We start from the raw sequence: 13,642 nt of genomic DNA, 5'->3' as shown, positions 1-13,642 counted from the left end.
AATTCTGGGATGTTTTCCTTCAATAAAAGTAACATTCACTAATTGTCATCCTTGTTTAAGATATTTATTCCTTGCAGTAACAACAAGTATTGTTTTCTCAATCTAGTTAAAATGGTGACCCGAATAATGAGGGGTCAATGTCAACAAATTATTTTTACTCTTATTGAAACAAAGTCATATTTGTTTTGTGTCTTCTTGGTATTATTTGAAAAATTATGTATTTTAAGTTTACTTAGTGTATTGCTGGAGTGTCTGCAGCACAAGCAGAGACATAGACGTAGAGAGAAGTTCATGTTGAAGTCTTTGTGCTGGACACCGTCCTGATGGGGCAGGTGTCGGTGTCCCCTTGCATGGTAGCAGCGAATAACATGAAGAGTTACAGTGCTTTGAGTGGGCTGAAGACGGTGACCCGCTCTGCGTAACCACACAAAGCTCCTTATCACTACATGTCACCATTCACACCCATTCATACTCGGATCAGGAGCTACCGTACACAGTGACACCTTCTCACCAGTAACTAACATTCGCACACCATAGTCACAGCCAGGAAGCTATCAGTGCCCCCACTCAGTATAAAAAGTGGAGTATATTGGTGTCTTGTATGTCAACCTTTTTTGCCTCATGGACCGGATTGATGTTAAGCAATATTTCCTGGACCGGTCTTCAAGGTGTGGCTGATGAACACGACAAAATAAAAAGATACGATCGGCATGAAAACTTACAAACCTGCAACATATAGTGGGCCTGGCGCATGAGAATCACCTGAATTGACACGATAAACCTGTATTTTAAGTATGACTACTGATACTGCCTGTTGAATGGAGGATTTTGCGTGTGCCTGGTAATGGCGAATTGATGGTTGGGACCGCTGTTGTATGTGGTATTTTTTAGTGGTTGATTATGTGTTATTATTATTATGTGTATCTTGTTTAGTCTTTTTTTGTTGTTGTTTTGTTTGTCGGGTTGTCAGCCTATTCTTGCATTCACCTATAAGCTAGACGCCAACACAAGATGCCCTGCTACAACAACACCCACACTGCATAGCGCTCATACGTCATCACAACAGGAAGTAAGTGAGCTGCAGCACTGCCGCTGTCGGTGGGACCAGTGTGGAGGAGAAGGTGAGTGGGCAGTGCTGGTGCCCACAACGGTTCCATTTCTCCCATCGCCCATGGACGACGCACATGAACGATACAGCCCCATTAGGAACAAATAACTCCGACGGGCGAGGCCCCCCCGGTTCTCATCTCGGTGGACCGGGCACCCTATGATGGAACGAGCGATGGAACAGCTCAACGCACAGCTCAGCCGGCTAACCCGCTCCCTCCGCCGGGCCAGGACCGTGGAACTCCCAGAAGGTAACCGCATAGAACCCTTCCGCGGTGACATGACTGACAGCCGCGCTGTGGTCTTCTTCAGCTGGAGGGAGTCATGCAGCAGCCTGCCTCATCATAGTCCCTGACCGTCATGTAACGTTAAGCTATAGCAAGCTCTCTCTTTCTCTCTCTCTCTTATGTATACTTTTCAATTCAGCGCTTCGACGTTGGAGGTTGTGTATTTATACAGAACGGGTTAGATATTCTGTTGAGTCCACTCGAGTTCCAAACGTCACTTGATGTTGATGTGTCCAAACAGGAAGTTGCCCTTCCTGTTTGTATAAAACATAAAACATAATCTCCCATAGAGCTTGTTTTGTGCAAATAAAAATGTTACATATAAGTAGTCAGCAGAGTAAGAAATAGATAAATAATAATGAGAAAAAAAGATAGAAATCCAAAATCAAACTCTTCAAAAAACAGCACAATTAGCTGTCACTCCATGAGCAGACAGATCCACTTGTGACCACAGGAGTACATACAAAAGAACAAAGAAACGAAAACACAAAGCATCACGACCGAGCTATTGTTAGCAATAATAAAAAGGTCCAATGACGTACGGACATTTGTTCCAACGTTTCCACAAACAAGGAGAATACCTTTTTATATCACACTGTGTAGGTTCAGTTAAATCCTTGGTGATTACATTCTCAGATTCATTTAATCAACATTTCAATTTGTAGATTAGATTATTATTATTATTATTGCATGAAATGTGGGCAAGAAGATTCTTAAAGCATCATCAATGCCACCTGAAGATTTTTCATCTTTGCTTTGCACAGGGGGGCTGTGTAGAGTGGAGTACTGTTTTAGCATCAGATGTGCACATATGGAACTTAGGTTCAAGAGTATTGGCTTGTGCATACAGTTTACAACACTGGCACTGCACATCATCATCATCATCATCACTTGGGTCACATAATTAGTATCTCACGTTCTGAACAATATACAAACCGTATTTATAATTTGTTATGTTATGACCTAACAGTTTTATATGGATTGCTATTGCTCTTTCCACAGACAATGAGACTGCAGTGTACACCCTTATGCCGATGGTCATGGCTGACCAGCACAGGTAAGCCTCAGGGCCGGCAGGAAAGCATCAGTAGATATCTGGGCTCCATTAAGAATGTGTGTATTGTCACATGATTCTGCTTTAGCTGGTTTACAACATGTGTTGTTTTTTACTTGTTTCACCCTCTCTCTTAAAGGTCAGTGTCTGAGTTGCTTCTCAACTCCAAGTTTGATGTAAACTATGCCTTCGGACGAGTGAAGAGAAGTCTACTACACATTGCTGCCAAGTAAGATATTGTTGACTCATTCACATTAAGGGTGAGCGTACGCTTGAATTTGTTAAGTTAATCCAGCAAGGAGCTAAAGTGAGTTGCATATGTAACCAGTTCTACCAATCGTGGATGACTGCCAGAGGCAGTGCTTAACACTGGATTGTCTTCTGTCTCGCACTTGCATGAGTGGAGTTTTTATACCAACAAAGTCACCTGTGACCTCTGATGATCACCGTTGTTTATACGTTTCTGTGACATCCTGAGCTCAGTCATTACATTACATCACATGTCATTTAGCTGATGCTTTTATCCAAAGCAACTTACATCGCATTATAACCAATGCGTTACACTTTGCCTGGGGAGCAACTAGGGGTTAGGTGTCTTGCTCAGAGACACTTCGACATGGCACATGGAGCAGCCGGAATTCGAGCCGCCAACCTTGCGGCTCCCAACGCAGCACACTACTCAATGAGCCACCATCGCCCACCGAGTCCTACGGAATCTTCTCATGAGTTCACAGGATTCCGAGTGACCCGGATCACTGGTGACATTAAGTGAATATTTCGGCACTGCCTTGGTGATTGACCCATTGGCAGAGGCGGAAAGTAACGAATTACATTTACTCGCGTTACTGTAATTGAGTAGTTTTTTTGTGTACTTCTACCTTTTAAAGTATTTTTTTAAATCTGTAATTTTACTTTTACTTAAGTATTTTTTGTTTGTATTGTACAACGCTACATTTTAAATCATATCCATACTGAGTAAAAAAAAACTCGCCCCCAGGAAACTAAGGTCACTGCAGTGATTGAGTGATGAGCGGGAGAACGAACGCGCTAAACAAGAATGATGGAGGCGGACAAAACAGACGCAAACCCAGCTGAAATCCAATAAAAATACGAAGCGTGGCCGCTAAACCGGAAGTACGTAGATTTTCACAGTAAGAATCGACGCAACCGTCTGTAATGACAACGGTTACCAGGGTAACAAAAGGAGAAAAGTCCATTAAAGGATATAAATAAATAATCCTGGTCTGACGGGATGTTTTAGCAGCAGTAGTTGACTACACTCGCTGCTCTTGGCTCTAATATTTATTGTCCACGTATTGTTTTGCTTCAGTGAGCAGAGCAGAGACAGTTTAAGGAGATCGCAGAGTAAACGGTCCGCCACTGGAGTGCATACGTCCCGACGTCAGCGAACCGTCGGTCGGGCCGCCAGCATCACCCCCGTCAGCGACGCCACCTCCCCCCCCCACCTTCAGCGACGCCAATGGCCCCCCCCGTCAGCCGTTCGCGCCGATCGTCGGTGGCCCGCATTCGGTCCAAGTCGGCAGTATCTGGCCCCAACCTGAAATGAGTTTGACACCCCTGCTTTACTGACTCCACGGTTCATGCCATATTTAGTGGTTGTAGTAATGTAGTAATGTAAAATGTTTTATTTTTATTTGATTATTTTTGCTATTACACTTTAATTTGTAAAGGTCTTCATTCAATTAAAAACAACTAGATTGAGATTTTTTTTTAACTACACTAGAATCCCGCACCCCACCCAGCTGTTTAAAAAGTAACTTTAACTTTTAATCTAAAAGTAGATTTTTAATGAGCTACTTTTGACTTTTACTTGAGTACATTTTTAGACTGGTAACTTGTACTTCAGTAAAATTTTACTTAAGTAACAGTACTTTTACTTGAGTACAACATTTTGTTACTCTTTCCACCTCTGCCCATTGGGCACCCCTAGTCTAACGCATGCGCTCACTCACAGAGTGCTGGTGAAGCCACCACCAAAATAAGAAGGCACAATGATAACCGCTTGTCCAACCAGACAATCACCTGCTTTCCATTCACGTATGGCAGGAAATGTTTAAGCGTCTGGAACGATCCTAAGCAGACAAGTGCAAGTGATGAGCCATCTTCAACCAACTCTCCTCCTATCTCCATAGTAACAACCTCCTAGACCCCCACCAGTCAGGCTTCAAGGCGGGCCATTCCACAGAGACTGCTAGAGCCGCCTCACTCGCCTCCGTGCTCATCCTACTGGACCTTTCTGCAGCATTCGACACAGTAAACCACCAGATCCTTATCGCTGCCCTTCAGGAACTTGGTGTCACAGGATCCGTGCTGTCTCTTCTCTCATCCTACCTTGATGGTCGCACCTACCGGGTAACTTGGGGAGGATCAGTGTCGGAACCTTGTCCCCTTACTACTGGAGTTCCCCGGGGCTCCGTCCTGGGTCCCCTCCTCTTCTCAATTTACACCAACTCCCTTGGCTCCGTCATTTGCTCGCACGGTTTTTCCTATCACAGCTATGCTGACGACACCCAACTAATTCTCTCCTTCCCCGACTCGGACACTCGGGTGGCGGCACGGATCTCTGCATGTTTGACTGACATCTCCCAGTGGATGTCCGCTCATCACCTGAAGATCAACCCCGACAAGACCGAACTTTTCTTCCCTGGAAAAACCTCGCCCACTCAGGACCTGACCGTTAACTTCGGCGACTCCGTGTTAACGCCCACTCAGAGTGCCAGGAACCTCAGCGTGACACTTGACTCCCAACTCTCCCTGACTGCCAACATCGCAGCGACGACACTATCCTGTAGATACACGCTCTACAACATCAGGAGAATACGACCCCTTCTCTTCAGGCGCTTGTCATCTCCCGCCTTGACTACTGTAACTCCCAGGTACCGCCATACGACCACTGCATTTCATCCAGAATGCAGCAGCTCGACTGGTCTTCGCGACTCTTTGCTGTCCTGGCTCCCAGATAGTGGAATGAGCTCTCCGATGACATCAGGACTGCAGAGAGCCTCTACATCTTCCGTCGAAAACTCAAGACACATCTTTTTAGACTCTACCTTGACTAAAACACTAGCAAACCGTAGCACTAACAAATGATAGCACTTAAATTGTACTTATAATGGCACTTTTCTATAACATCTTTTGTAACTGCTTATTTGATAAAAAATGTACTTTCTTGTTACTTGTTCTTCTGAGTTTGTATCTATGTGGAAATGCACTTATTGTACGTCGCTTTGGATAAAAGCGCCAGCTAAATGACATGTAATGTAATGTAATCCTGTTCTACTGCATTGCTCCGCGCCTTAAAAGGCAGGAATCTGTCATGACAACAAGTCACTGTGGTGCTCTCTGCCCCAGGGACAGCCGTGCATGGAAATGTAAAACCTGGGCATACGCTACTAGTTCTGAGTTGTTGTGCTTGTCTTGTTGTGATTAGAGTAAGCTACAACTAACGTTGATTGTGCATCTTTGTGTTGCGTAATGACAATTAATTATCAACAATTGACCTTTTTAATGTCTGAATCTACCAATCCGATGGAATCAATTGCTCGTAAAGTGTTTTTCAATTGTCTTGGATCTGTAATCTGAGAAGCTGATGGGATTGGCCTGCAAACCTCATCCCGCCTGTGTTGCTTTATGTTGCCTTGTGTTCTGTACAGCTGTGGATCAGTGGAGTGTCTGCTTCTACTGCTGAAAAGAGGAGCCAACCCAAACTACCAGGACATCTCCGGCTGCACCCCTCTGCACCTCGCTGCAAGGAACGGGTACAGTTTTTTCTTTGTTTGATTTGATTTTTTCTTTGCTTTTTTAAAATGCAATTATTGTCAGCATAGTTTATTTCTATGACAATTTGCAAAAAAATATCATTTAATTTCAAAGAGAAAACCAACTTTTTCAAATTAATGTCATTCATTCAGTCATTTTCTATTCTGCTAATCCTTAGAATGTTGGGGGTGAGCTGGAGTCAATCACAGCTATTATTGGGCAATGGTCGGGGTACACCCTGGACTGGTCTCCAGTCGATCACAGGCCTGACAAAGAGACCTAATCCCCAGATTATGTCTTTGGACTGTGGGAGGAGAACATGCAGACTCCACCCAGAAAGGAGTTGGGTGGTTTAGAACCCAGGACCTTCATTCTGTGAGGGGACAGTGCAAACTGCCACGCAAATGAATGTCAATAAAAAAAATAGTGTAAAATAAGTATTTGCATATATATTCCCCTCCCATTGAAAGGACTGACCTAATTCGTCAGAGGTCCAGCTAGTTGATGCCAGCAGTGTCACAAGTTGATGAATACATCATAAGAGATGGAAGGAGTAGGGCATTTTAAAAAAAATCTGCCTAGAGATGGCTGTCGTCACAAACTGAGTGACAAGGTAAGAAGAAGAAGAACATGCATAAGATATAATACAAGACAGATAATAAAACAAGACATGAACCCAAACCGTGACAGCGGGTTCTTCACCAGTCAAAGCTGGAAGGGAGAGGGGCAAAAAGATGCTGAAATAAGCTGTCATGAAATATTGCTTGGAATGAAAGGAGTGGGAGACTCCCAGATCTACAATAAGGAATACAGAAAGATTCCAGAATCCCGGAGGCTAAAAAAATAATCAAGAAAGCATAATTTCCCTTCACTACAAAGTGCCATCGTAAAGGCTAGTAAAGTGCAGACTAGTCCAGGGAAAGTCATTAGGTGTTTTTTAGTTTGCGGTGCACTTATTATGCGTATTAGACTTCCAGATGTTATCTATGTTTTTCAGTTACAACATGTAAATAACTTCCTGCCAGTACTTTCTCCCAGGTCCAGTAAACACCAGTCATTGGACCCGAGAGAAAGTTGTGGCTGTTACATTTGTGAAAAGGACTTTTCACTTGCCTCCACTGTTGCTACAGGCAGAAGAAGTGCATGGCCAAGCTACTGGAATATAATGCTGATGTCAACATCTGCAACAATGAGGGACTGACCGCTGTAAGTTGACTGTCATTGATGTTGTTTTCGAGTCATTGTTAATTCACATATTGTTGCGTGGTCTCTGTTTGAGTCGTGTAGTCAGGAGAGTGAGTGTGCATGTGAACCTCTGCTGTAGTCAGGAGAGTGAGTGTGCATGTGAACCTCTGCTGCAGATCCACTGGTTGGCAGTGAACGGCAGAACAGAGCTCCTCCACGATCTGGTCCAGCATGTGTCCAACGTGGACGTGGAGGACGCAATGGGGCAAACGGCTCTACATGTAGCCTGTCAGAACGGACACAAAACAGTGAGTCATTTTCTTATTCAAATGAATTTATTTAGTATAGCCTGAAATCACACTTTGCAGTCTGTACAAACACGGAACCCTCACTTCAGCAGAGTGAAAACCTTTAACTGGGAGAGAAGAGCAAGGAACCTTAGGAAGAACAGGAGAGGAGGATATCGCTATCACAGGGTGTCAAACTCATTTATGTTAAGGGGCCATATACTGCCCACTTCCAGACCAGTAAAATCATAGCATAATAACGCATGTATAACGACAATATTTCCCCAATACAATATGTTAAGAGTGACGATGTTGTTTCCACTTAGACGGTGCTTTGTCTGCTGGACAGTGGAGCTGACATCAACCGGCCCAACGTCTCTGGAGCCACGCCTCTTTACTTTGCCTGCAGGTGATCTTATTGTGATATTGTACATTCATAGTGTTCTCTCAAACTCTCTGAAGGCATCGGGCATCATTGATTTGCATGTCAGTTTTGTTTTTGTTAGTTTTAGTGGTAAAAAGCAACGTCCCCTTTTAGGCATCAGATTGCTGGTTTCCAACATGAATTCCCATCAATCACATTGTTTTCTATTGAAAAGACACAGTACAGTGTAAAACAACATAAAGGATGCAAAGTCTATATAATGGCAAATAATATTTTTCAAAATGATTTTTGCAAATAAACATCACTGTTGCCATCAATAGTGTTATTGCAAAAATATTTGCAGGCATGTTTTTCTGTTCATAGACTCAAGTAACAAAGTAAATATTATAGATTCAAATGTTCTAAAAAACCCATTGAAGCCATTACTGTGTCATTCTGTAGCCACGGCCAAAGAGACACTGCACAGATCCTGCTTTCTCGAGGGGCCAAGTACCTCTCCGACAAGAATGGAATCACTCCGCTAGATCTCTGTGTGCAGGTGCGGATCTTTATCATTTGTACCTCTTTTACATTACATGTCATTTAGCTGACGCTTTTATCCAAAGCGACTTACAATAAGTGCATTTACAGTGCATGGTCACTGTCCCACCTGATGTGTGTTCAGGGTGGATATGGGGAGACCTGCGAGATCCTCATACAGCACCACGGTAGGCTTTTCCAGTCCCTCATCCAAATGACACAAAATGATGGTCTGAAAGAAAACATGGTATGACTGGTTGTTTTCTGCATTCATTGATCAGCTCTGTGTATCTGCCTCTATTGATTGTGTGTGTGTGTGTGTGTGTGTGTGTGTAGCTCAGGCAGGTTCTGGAGCATGTCTCTCAGCAGAGTGACAGTCATTTCCTCAGGATCTTAACCAGTCTTGCTGAAGTGGCTACCACTAATGGACACAAGCTTCTCAGGTATCAATATTTCACATATTTGCTTTCTTTTCCTTATTTATCTCATTTTATACATAGGAATCACTAGGTGTTTCAGGAGTTCATTTGTTTTCATAGAGGTTCGCATACAGAGAAATATCCAAATGGCTGAGTCACTCACCTTACCGCCTTAAGTGTAGGTCAATAATGATTGATAATACACAACAACAAAGGATAAAAATCAACCTTCATCATAGCTTTTTATTAACAGGCTTTTGTTTAATTCCTCAGATCTTTTCTTAGTCAGAGAAGCACTCTGGGCTCTTGGGGTGGGGGCTTTTTCGTTGATGATTGATCTCTGAATGGAAGAAACCTTTTCCAGAATTATTACGTTGTTTGTGTGGCAAGGAGGTAGAAGGCATAGGTAAGTCTGGGGTACCCTGTACACTTTTGCACGTAGGGTCTTTTTGTCATGTCACACACTAGGTTTAGTGGTTGGTGCCAGTCCCTGTACGTTTTGTAAACGGTGGTTTTTAGAGATCCCAGCCAGCCTTTTGTTTGTTTTGTTTTCTAAAGAAAGAGTTAGTTAGGCCTAGTTTTGGTTTGTTACTTTTGTTTATTTGGCACAACTATCCTGTCTCGACCTCCGCCACATTTGTCAATTATCTGTAAATAAAACTTGTTTTTTAACTGCACTTTGACTCAGAAAATTTCGGTTGTTGTTTAGTTATTGTTCCACATTGTGGACGTAACAATGGTGAAAGGGGGAGATAAGGGGAATGTATGGGGCTGTCCACACATTAACTTTGGTTATTAACGTTGGTTATCAAATGGTATTGAATGGATATTTAGATGATCAGTTAGATCAACTAAAAATGCTCGACCTGCCAAACGGAGATGGTCACTGAGTCTTCAAACAGAATGGTAAAGCAGGTCAGAGTGGAAAGCTTGAAAGTGTGTGATTGAGCCCTCATACTGGAGTTGGGTTGACAACATGAGGGCCACTGGTCTGTCTGCCCTGAGGGCTTGAAGCCATATAGGCTCTTCCTGTGCCCTCGCCTCTCCTAGCTGGAGCCCCATCTGTTAAACACCACACAGCTTGGGCCATGTGAGTCATATCCTGTAAATTGCACCTGTCCCTGCCATCGGTGTATTCTTTAGACATCTAAGAACAAGCAGCTCCTCCCCAATGCAGAACTAATCGTAAATCTCCCCCGGTGTCTGTGCTCTCATCACTTGCAGTCGTATTAAAATCCAAAGCCCCAACGTCATCCGACATTCATTGTTTTAGTTCAGACACAGCCTGTATTTGCCACACAACTGTTTCTGGGTCTGCTAAGATGGTTGAATCCCTGAATCCTATGCCCTTCGACTTCAGTCCAGATGGTTTTTCTAGTGTCCCTTACTCGGGTAGATTTCCCGTGGCGGGCAATCCTTTTTCATCCTTTTTGAGCAGCTAGCTGCAATTTGCTGAACTTTCGGTTCTGGCTGGGCACCAGTGTATGCTTTGTAGGTCTGATGTTCAGTGTCATTATATTGTTATAGTCGTCATCACTGCAACAGTTTCATTGGAAATTAAAGAAGCACACTTCCTCCTGATGAAAATTATCTATACTCACTGGCTTTCTTTGATTCTGCTATTTTGGGTCATCCCAGTGAGGGAGTAAGTGTTCTATACAATTCAGCAGTGGATTTGGCCATGTGGGGTAATGCTGGATTAGAAGAGCTGTGTTTAACATGTGAACATTGTCCCTCTGTCCTTCCATCCTAAGCCTGTCTAGCAGTTATGAAGCTCAAATGAAGAGTCTGCTGAGAATCGTTCGTATTTTCTGCAATGTGTTCCGCCTGGGGCCTTCATCATCTAACAGCGGCAACGACATGGGCTACAATGGCAACAAGACGCCTCGCAGCCAGGTGTTTAAGGTAAGTTGTGTCTTACAGTCCATGCCCCCTGTGTCAGCAGACCTCAGGGGGGCCTCGGAAACTTTCAGTTCCTCAGGTGATGATCATGTCAATGCTTAATTCTGGATTGTTTCCCCACTTGAAATGGAACTGACGAGATTCCCTGGAAACTTCACTCAAAACCTGACACTTTTATTTTATTTTTATTTTTATAGCTTTCACACTTCTTTTGTTTTTGGCACCTTTCAGTGTTTGGTGTCGTCCAAGCTGAAAAACCTTGAAAGCAGGAACCCACAGCAAGGGGTTAATCTGCTGGCACATAGCAGCGGGTCGCAGCCGTGAGAGGATAATGCTCGCTCTCCGCCTCCTTTCCTACCTCCTGCCTGGGTTTCCTCCCATCCATTTACCTACTGTTCTTCTCTGCTCTATACATATTCAATGAAAACCCCCTGATTTGACTTCACAACATCTATTTGTCACTCATCTTTAGGAAGCAAATTTTATTGACCATTGTCAAAAGTGACTTTGAATACAAATGACCCCTTTTGACGTAACTCATGGTCATGCAGCCTCTATCTGAACACTCTGCAGCTTCTACGCATGTTTGAAAATGTGAATGGAAAGAGACTATAATAACTGTGAGTTTGTTGCTTGTTTCATGGGAAGACAGTCGGCAACCCATCATAACTTGGTATCTTGATCATACTGACTTGACTTTATGTCTTCTGAACTTAAACAGCACAAATAAGCATTGAATCCATTGGTTGCAGATGTGTGCGAGACAGATGGAGTTGGAGACGGTACAAAAAGATGAATGTTCCTGGACAGGTTCTGCTGTCTTTGATGTGAGCCATGGACATTTTTATCATTTGCAGATCACTCTGCAATCTTGTAATCATGCTTACTATTGCCATGGGAGCTGGGTGTTTACATTTAATCTCCCTCTGATTGAACATCTCAATGTTTGTTTACTCTGATATTTAATGTTCCATTTGAAATGATGACTGGTATGTAGCTGGGTAATTTAAGGTTGGCCACTATGGGTCAAATTGTCTTTCATGCTACTTGTAATTTATTATTGCATTGTATCATCATATTGTCATCTACTATAAAGTATGTAAGTATGCAAATGACAAGGTATCTTTGAGTGTTTGAAGTTCATTGGTCTTAAGTCTGCTAAAGGCAGTGGTTCTCAACTGGTCTGGCTGTGGGACCCCCCATCACAACTTAGTGATTGAAAACTGTAAATGAGTTGAGGCACGACCCACCGAGACTGGTAAAAAAACAAACAAGACTGGGTCTGCGACCCACCAGTTGAGAATCACTGTTCTAAAGCCTCCAGATGTTTCCATGGAGCACCTCCTTTGACTCTATGTGGCTCTCACCTCCTGTCTGTGTCTCTACAGCCATTGGAGCTGTTGTGGCACTCTCTGGATGAGTGGCTGGTGCTCATCTCCACAGAGCTGGAGAGGAACAGGAAGAACCCGTCGTCCTCTTCCCCCAGCAGTGAGATAGCCTCTCTGCTCCTCAAGCAACGGGAGGACCATTCTGGGTCCAAGCCGAAGCTGCACTCCCTTCTGGAGCCCGAAGCCGGTGTGGAAACGGAGGTGTATGCCGATGGGGAGGACGTCATCTCCATGACAGCCAGTCGGCTCAGTGCTGTGATTCAGGCCTTTTATATGTCCTGCTCCTGTCAGATGCCACAAGGGTCTGTGCTCAGTCTTCAGCTGTCAATCAAATCAGTTCACTGCATATGACCTCTGGCTCACACTGCTGCTCCAACCATGTTAGCTACTATTACTACTGCTACTTCTTTGGGCATTATTATGGTCCTCACTCGACTAGTCATTGTGGAACCTATTGTATTTTTAGGAATTATTATTGTTCTGTAAGGTCCTTTGCTTTTTGGGGGCTTAATTCTATCCCAAAAGTCTTGCGCATATCAAGACTTTTGCGTAAAAAAATAATTGTTTCTATATTTGAAAAAGCTTGTTGATATCTCATTTTGTTTAGGAGATATGGACAAATTGACTTCAAGGGGTACGTCAAGACCCATATCTTTCGAATGACTTGGCCTCGCCTCACCAAATTTAGCATATGTCGAGATTGCCTCCCTTGTTCTTTTAAATAATAGTTTAAGGCTAGGGGGCTCAGTTAATCACTCAATTTCTTTTATGGATGTGTTAAAGATTGAACTCCTGCCCGAGATTAAACATGATTCTATTTTTTAAGTGGTTTTAACTGGGCCATCCATACATTATCCAATCTGCTCCATTCTTCTCATGTGTCATGACCTCCATACTCTGTAGACATCCATAAAATCATTTTGAATCCTAGTCATAACAGGAAGTTCCATGTTTTTTACTTTACACCCTTCTGCTCGCAGATTAATCAGATCCTTCTCAAATGTTGTAGGAAAAGACCTTTATAATGTTAAAGATAAAGTTTGCAAACCGTCCACGCGGTTAACAACAGCTGACTCACGGGCGCAGGTATTTTACGCCGTGTTTAGCCCTCCGGCCAGTCCCTTGACGTGCGTGTCTCTACATTGTTCTGCATTACCTCATTACTACTACCACTACTACTAGAAGAACTACTGCCACTACGACTAGAACTACTACTGCCACTACGACTAGAACTACTACTACCACTACTACTAGAACTACTACTGCCACTACTACTGCCGTTACGACTGGAACTACTACTGCCACTACGACTGGAACTACGAAAGGAAC

The 13,642-nt window shown here is 43.4% G+C and overlaps 1 protein-coding gene across 4 annotated transcripts in view; it reads left to right on the top strand.

Moving 5' to 3' along the window:
- The first annotated feature begins 1,061 nt into the window (after positions 1-1,061).
- Positions 1,062-13,642, top strand: part of hace1 (HECT domain and ankyrin repeat containing E3 ubiquitin protein ligase 1) — a 35,079-nt gene continuing 22,498 nt past the window's right edge. For 2 of the 4 annotated variants that reach the window (XM_037453550.2, XM_037453548.2), the window contains exons 1-13: positions 1,062-1,358; positions 2,397-2,451; positions 2,588-2,677; positions 6,123-6,227; positions 7,359-7,434; positions 7,590-7,721; positions 8,027-8,109; positions 8,527-8,623; positions 8,750-8,851; positions 8,941-9,047; positions 10,778-10,928; positions 11,678-11,752; positions 12,314-12,615. In XM_037453550.2, the coding sequence (XP_037309447.2) occupies positions 1,268-1,358; positions 2,397-2,451; positions 2,588-2,677; positions 6,123-6,227; positions 7,359-7,434; positions 7,590-7,721; positions 8,027-8,109; positions 8,527-8,623; positions 8,750-8,851; positions 8,941-9,047; positions 10,778-10,928; positions 11,678-11,752; positions 12,314-12,615 (1,466 nt within the window). In that variant the 5' untranslated portion in view covers positions 1,062-1,267. The remainder of the gene's footprint in view (positions 1,359-2,396; positions 2,452-2,587; positions 2,678-6,122; positions 6,228-7,358; positions 7,435-7,589; positions 7,722-8,026; positions 8,110-8,526; positions 8,624-8,749; positions 8,852-8,940; positions 9,048-10,777; positions 10,929-11,677; positions 11,753-12,313; positions 12,616-13,642) is intronic. The other 2 variants (XM_037453551.2, XM_037453549.2) reach the window with 2 other exon arrangements.

Source organism: Pungitius pungitius, chromosome 11 (assembly GCF_949316345.1).
Source record: "Pungitius pungitius chromosome 11, fPunPun2.1, whole genome shotgun sequence".
NCBI lineage: Eukaryota > Metazoa > Chordata > Actinopteri > Perciformes > Gasterosteidae > Pungitius > Pungitius pungitius.
Note: the sequence above shows the minus strand (reverse complement) of the source record. Positions and strands in the feature narration are given on the sequence as shown.